Raw genomic sequence first — 6,265 nt, forward strand, 5'->3', positions numbered from 1 at the left:
CGATATTATGGACACCGTTAAACCAAATATGCACACACTTAAGTTAGTGTCTCTCAAAGTAAAAAATATTTCATTTTTTGTTATAGAATGTTAATCTGTCTCACGTTTGATATATGACCGACATATCCAAATATCTAGTTATTTGAATTTGCATATATTTCGTTTTCATATATAATATTGTAAACAAATCTATTGTTATATTTCTACAAGCCTATTGTGACTATTTTTCCGCGATTTGCGACGTTGACGCGCTGTAGATGGTACGGTCAAGCACCAACACTACGAAGTCGAGGAAGGAAAAAAAAAGCATAGGGCTCAAATAGAAGATGAGTACCTTCTGTTGACCCCAAGAATAGGGTCAATGAAAGGTACTATTTCAGGCACATTGTCAAGTTGGTAGTCATCTTTATTGAGTTGATGCCCTCTGAGTAAAAGCAAAGGGTGACTGCCACTTCCTTTGAACATCTCCTAACACTTCTGTACATCAAGCAAAGCAAGCCCTGTTTTGACGCTGTCTGTCCTTTTGGGATGATGAGAATAGGATTTTTGGTTTGGAAAGATATTTATGCCCTTCATGGGGATTTATTTTGCCCTTATCCTTGGATTAAGAGCCACTAGTGATGAGGCCAACCTAGGGAGGGAGGGGAATGTCTAATCCAGCCTCACCTCTGATATTTTGAGGGCAGCCACAAGAAGGCAGCCAGAGATGGGGTGAAGAAAAAACTAAAAATTCTTGTTGGAAAGGCTGGGCAGTGAGATGTATAGGATTTATCAAGCTATGGATACCATTTCTTTTTGTGACTATCTTCTTCCCATCCTTTAATAAAAAACTTTCTCTTCCCAACCATACAATATCATATTCCTAAGAGATTATGTGCATACATCGTTGGTCTAGACGATCTATGATTGTATGGTTGGGGCTTCCTATCTTTGCATTCTTTTGCCAGCAAATTTCTAATCTAGCAGAGGGTGTAAGGAGAAAAGAACTTCATCGGCAAGAATTTTGCGCAGTATATGGAGGGCTGAACATTTACCTTGTGCCATCCAACATTTCTTATAGCATCCATCAATGCAACGTTAGCTTTTGTTATGTTAAATTCTATTATATATATGCCAAACCTGTTTGGGTGGCTAAATATATGCTAAATTTTTTTGGCCAGAGTATCCTTCACTTTTTGTAACTTTTTCGCTTAACTGTACATATTCCATCGATCTTTTGATACCTCATAATTCTTTCTTATTATTGGAGTAATGTGGTTCTTGGTGCATTTACCATGCCATATATCTATGCTTAAGCCTTTTTATCTAGCTTCTAAATTGATATCCTCATATCATAGTGAAAAAGAATGGACATGTCTTTATGATCAATTTTATTGCTTCATGAAGTTCCGGTTCTTAAAACCATTGAGTAAGGAACACAATCCTTAGTAGACCTTTTTATTTTTATCTTAATTTACCCATCAATGAAGGCCATGATTTGTTATTTATAGTTCAACAAACAACTACACATTAGATTTTCTTTTTGGTTCTTTTGATTTGAAGTTGACACTTAGCTAGTTAACCACAATTTAAATATGTTACGGACCCTTTATTTATATAATCGTAGGGTCAACTTAGAGAAAAATTCTTATCGAAATTTTCAATTTTTATTTGCCCTATGGAGAGAAAATTTAATGATTAAACCTCTAGAGTATTCTTTGCTTGGATAAAGTTTGATTATCTTTTACTTGGTCACTAGTATGATTGCTCGTTCTAGTCAATTTTGCACACTTGTCACAACTTGACCAAAGACCTTTGTGATTATCATCTAGTTGGTATTAGAAAGAAAAATCTAAAGACACTCACATAAATCACTTTGGCTTTCTTTCCTTTTTCTACACATTCTGACATTTAGTAGGAGGTGAGCCTGGATGAAGATGCTGAACCGCAAGTGTGTCCAAACACTTGCCGACCTTATCAAATTTTTAGGTCAATTTTGGAAGTTCCATTGCTCTTGTCATCCAAATGACGTATTATTTAAAAACTCCAAATAATGTAATGCCATTCAAGGAGGACTGCGTAGGAGGAAGGGATAGGTTTTGGGCAGATGCAACTAAATACATAATTGATTTGGTTGTGAAATGACATGCCTCTATAAAAGGTGAGACATAAGGTAATGAGAAAGATAAAGGAGTTGGTAAGGAACTCAAACTATCAAGTTGAGGTTGGTTTTGATAGGATAACAGCCTAAAATCGCAATAATTTCTCCGCCTAATTTGTTATACATCAATTTTAAACGATAAAAATGTCCTATACTTTTCAGATTACATTATATCAATTTGGACCATCCCTCATATAATCAAATCTTCAACATAATTTCAAATGCTTTATTAGGTGAAAGTAACAAAAAATATCTTAGACACCAATGGAGTTTGCAAAACATAAAATTCACTTTAACTCTACACCAGAAATATATTAAAGACATAGTTGTATTATTCGAATGCATTATCCACATTCATTGGTCTGTATTATTTTCTGTTTAAACAAAATATTAGTCAATCAATTTCCTGAGGATCGATCTGGCCTAATTAATTTAGACAAAATATTGCCATCAGCATCACTACATGACCATCTGAATCTTGATCACTCCTACCATTCCTCCAATAACATATTCTAATTTACCAAAAGAAAAAATATTAAAGATCACCTTCCAAATCTACTCAACCCATGAATCCACTTCCTATACTTCCAAAAATTGCGTATCTTACCCTAACCCTAAACCCAATCCGAGTCGCTCTAGCCTTTCCAAATAAAACCAGCAACAAGGAGTCGTAGCTCATATTATCATAACAAAAAAAGCAAAAAAAAATTACACCCTCTCTCTTCTTTTAGGCTAGAACCGCCCCTTGCTAACATGCGCAGTTAGGCCACCGAGTGCCAACTCAGAGAGAGAGAGAGAGAGAGAGAGAGAGAGACCCCTCTGGAAAAAAGGCAACGTTATAGAGCGACAGCGCACCTCTTTCTGCCATCGGAAACGTTCGTCTCTCCTCCCCGCCCCCCTCGCTCTCGCCTCCTACCCCTATTCGAGCGAGCACCAGAGAGATATCGGTGGTGGCCGCTGTCTGCCCTCCAAGACTTCTCTTTTCCTCCTCTCCACCAAGCGAGCGAAAGAAAGAAAGAAACAGAGGAAAGAAGGAAGGCGGAGCGCCCTCGGTTCGGCTTCGATTCCTTCGCCCATGATGGGTATCTATCTCTTCTTATTCCCAGTCCAAAATCCACCCTCCCCCTTTATTTTTCCGGCTCTTTTGAGGGTTCTGTAGTTTCTTTAATCGGTATTCGTGGATTCTTGGAGGATTCCTTGGTGGGTTTTGAGTATGTTAGCAAATTGTTCTTCTTCTTCTCGCGTTTTTGCCAATTTCGTGGGTTTTACTTGCTGTTTGGCTGGTTTGGTTTATTGGATTCGATTTCCTTTTTTCTCGCTGGAAATCTTGAAAATTTCTCCCCGATTTATTTCTAGTGCGTGCTAGGTCATTAGGTTTAGTTTTTCTTTGTTTTCCTCCCTTTCCTTGCCGGAGATGCTGAAAAAAAATCTTGAACTTTTTTCCTTCCGTTTTTTGGTTAAAAATTGGTCTTTTGCATTAGTGCTTGGTAGGTTTTCTTGTGACTTGATGATTTATGTTGTGAATAATTGAAAAGTTTTGCTTCCTTGTGAATTATGATCATCTCTTGTCTCGGTGCCTCTTTTTTTCTATTTTGTTTGAGAAAATTTGTTTCTGGTGTCTGAGTACTGGGGTTACTTTTTGTAGAAGGGGATCTGAGTCCATCGTGGGACAGCGATGATGAGATTGAAAAATTCATCCGAAGGATGAACCCTCCAAGGTAATTTTGTGATTCTTTAGGGCAATTGCGATTAGATTTTCTATTCCGTTCCAGAATCTGATATTCTGAAACTCTTCATCTCGTTCACTTGTTAGGGTCGTGATTGACAATGAATCCTGCGCTAATGCAACAGTTGTTCGGGTAAGAGTCGATTTCTTCCTCTGTTGATTCCTTGTTTTGAATACATGTTTTGTGGTTGTTATGCTGATAACTTGTCGAAATTTTGGGTCTTTTTAGGTTGACAGTGCAAATAAGTATGGAATTCTTTTAGAAGTAGTTCAGGTCCTTACTGATCTGAACCTTATCACCAGGAAGGCTTATATATCCTCTGATGGTGGATGGTTCATGGATGGTAAACAATTTTTTTTTCCTTATTGCTCTGTCTCATTTACTGCAATCAATAGTGAAAAATCTTTTCCTCACTGGAAGTGATCGTGGATTTTGACAGTTTTTAATGTGACGGATCGAGATGGAAAGAAAATAAGGGAAGAAAGTAAGCTCCATGAAATAGCGGATTATATACGCAAGGTGGAGTATTCATGCCTCGCTGTAATGCTTATTTCCTATAATTATGTGCCTATGTTGATGAGCCATGTATGTGGTTGGGTTTATTGCAGTCCTTGGGGGCAGATTCTTCTTTTGTACCCTCACGCAGGAGATCGGTGGATGTAGCACCTTCCTCGGATTATACGGTAATCGAGTTAACGGGGACTGATAGACCTGGGTTGCTTTCTGAAGTGAGTGCGGTGCTCACGAGCCTGAAGTGCAATGTGGTGAATGCGGAGGTGTGGACACACAATACTAGAGCGGCATCGGTGATGCAAGTGACCGATGAGGAGACAGGTTTGGCTATCACTGAAACAGAAAGGCTTTCTAGAATCAAGGAGCTTCTCTGCAATGTGCTTAAAGGGAACAACATTACCCGAGGAGCCAAGACAGCAGTTTCTATGGGGGTCACCCACACAGATCGAAGGCTCCATCAGATGATGTTTGCCGATCGGGATTATGAGAGGTCTGATAAGGATACTGGGAATGAAAGTCATAGGCCAAATGTGACTGTTGTCAATTGGTTTGATAAGGATTATTCTGTGGTGACCATTCGGTGTAAGGATAGGCCAAAGCTTCTTTTCGACACAGTTTGCACCCTGACGGATATGCAGTATGTGGTTTTCCATGGTAACGTCGATACTGAGGGCCCAGAAGCTTATCAGGTACATCACAAGGTTTCAACTTTATTATTGTGTAGTTAGTATGAAGTTTTTAGCCCTTCACTTCAAAGAATGTTATCCTTACATGTTTTATCTTCTTATCTTCCTGAAGGAATATTATATCCGGCATATAGATGGGTCACCCGTTAACTCAGAAGCTGAGAGACAGCGTGTGATCCAGTGTCTCGAAGCAGCTATTGAGAGAAGAGTGTCTGAGGTAATTACTAAAAAGATAATCTTTGCTCAATTTTTTTTTGCCGGCAATTCAGTTTCGAATGGAGAAGAAGGCTTACATTGTGTTAGATGAAGTCCTACATCTCATTCTGCTTTGAGCTTGGAGCCATGGAAAACAATGATAATATGACATAAAACTTTTCACATATAAGAAGAAATAGAGATTATCTTTACTACAACCTTTGTTGGTCCCCTGCTAATACATGCACTGAATGCTTGATCTGGTTGAAGCATCTTACTGAATTTCTTAGAAAAAACCAACACTGCCTCAATCTCAATCATATTATATATGGCTTGCAGGGTCTGAAGCTGGAGTTATGTACGAGTGATAGAGTAGGTTTGCTATCAGATGTTACTCGCATCTTCCGTGAAAATGGCCTAACTGTCACAAGAGCAGAAGTATCAACGCGAGGAGGAAAAGCCGTCAACACTTTCTACGTCCGTGATGCTGCTGGTAATTCAGTTGATGCCAAGACCTTAGATGCTATCCGGCAGGCGATAGGCCTAACTGTACTGCAAGTGAAGGGCCATGTAGATGAGCCCAAATCTCCACCTCAGGAGGCTCCTACCAGATTTCTCTTTGGTGGTCTCTTCAAGTCCAGATCTCTTTATAACTTAGGCTTGGTCAGGTCTTACTCCTAGAATTTCCTGGTCCAGTTCTGTACATAAGGTTTCACCAAAATAATATCCCACAATATACAGCCTCTCTGCCAAAGGTAGGGAACCTATGGGAAAGTGAACTCGAAGTACTGATTAGCCTTTCCATCATTTGTTTAACAGGGGCTCCTCTCCCTTGGATTAGGAATAGAAAGAAACTCGAAAACCTGTACAGAATCTGTCATCTGTAACCATAAAATGATGGTCGGTCTGTCCTTATGTTGCAGATAGGAATGTGAATATGATCTACACTATAAAGTGCTGTGATTCCAAATTGAATTTCTAATCCTTTTCCACGTTTTGCTTTA

The 6,265-nt window shown here is 39.0% G+C and overlaps 1 protein-coding gene across 1 annotated transcript; it reads left to right on the plus strand.

Annotated features, from left to right (window-relative positions):
• The first annotated feature begins 2,917 nt into the window (after positions 1-2,917).
• Positions 2,918-6,265, plus strand: LOC103722312 (ACT domain-containing protein ACR4-like). Its single transcript, XM_017846468.3, has 8 exons — positions 2,918-3,222; positions 3,786-3,858; positions 3,954-3,999; positions 4,096-4,210; positions 4,307-4,386; positions 4,476-5,069; positions 5,179-5,283; positions 5,601-6,265. Exons 1-8 carry the CDS (start codon positions 3,216-3,218, stop codon positions 5,940-5,942), a joined length of 1,362 nt encoding a protein of 453 aa, XP_017701957.2. The 5' UTR covers positions 2,918-3,215; the 3' UTR covers positions 5,943-6,265.

Source organism: Phoenix dactylifera, unplaced genomic scaffold (assembly GCF_009389715.1).
Source record: "Phoenix dactylifera cultivar Barhee BC4 unplaced genomic scaffold, palm_55x_up_171113_PBpolish2nd_filt_p 000577F, whole genome shotgun sequence".
In the NCBI taxonomy this organism is placed as follows: Eukaryota; Viridiplantae; Streptophyta; class Magnoliopsida; order Arecales; family Arecaceae; genus Phoenix; species Phoenix dactylifera.

Excerpts from the sequence above, each read along its gene's own strand:
- LOC103722312 (XM_017846468.3), top strand. Across the intron at positions 4,000-4,095 it reads CTAATGCAACAGTTGTTCGG|GTTGACAGTGCAAATAAGTA; the intron begins GTAAGAGTCGAT and ends GGGTCTTTTTAG. Across the intron at positions 4,211-4,306 it reads TGGTGGATGGTTCATGGATG|TTTTTAATGTGACGGATCGA; the intron begins GTAAACAATTTT and ends GGATTTTGACAG.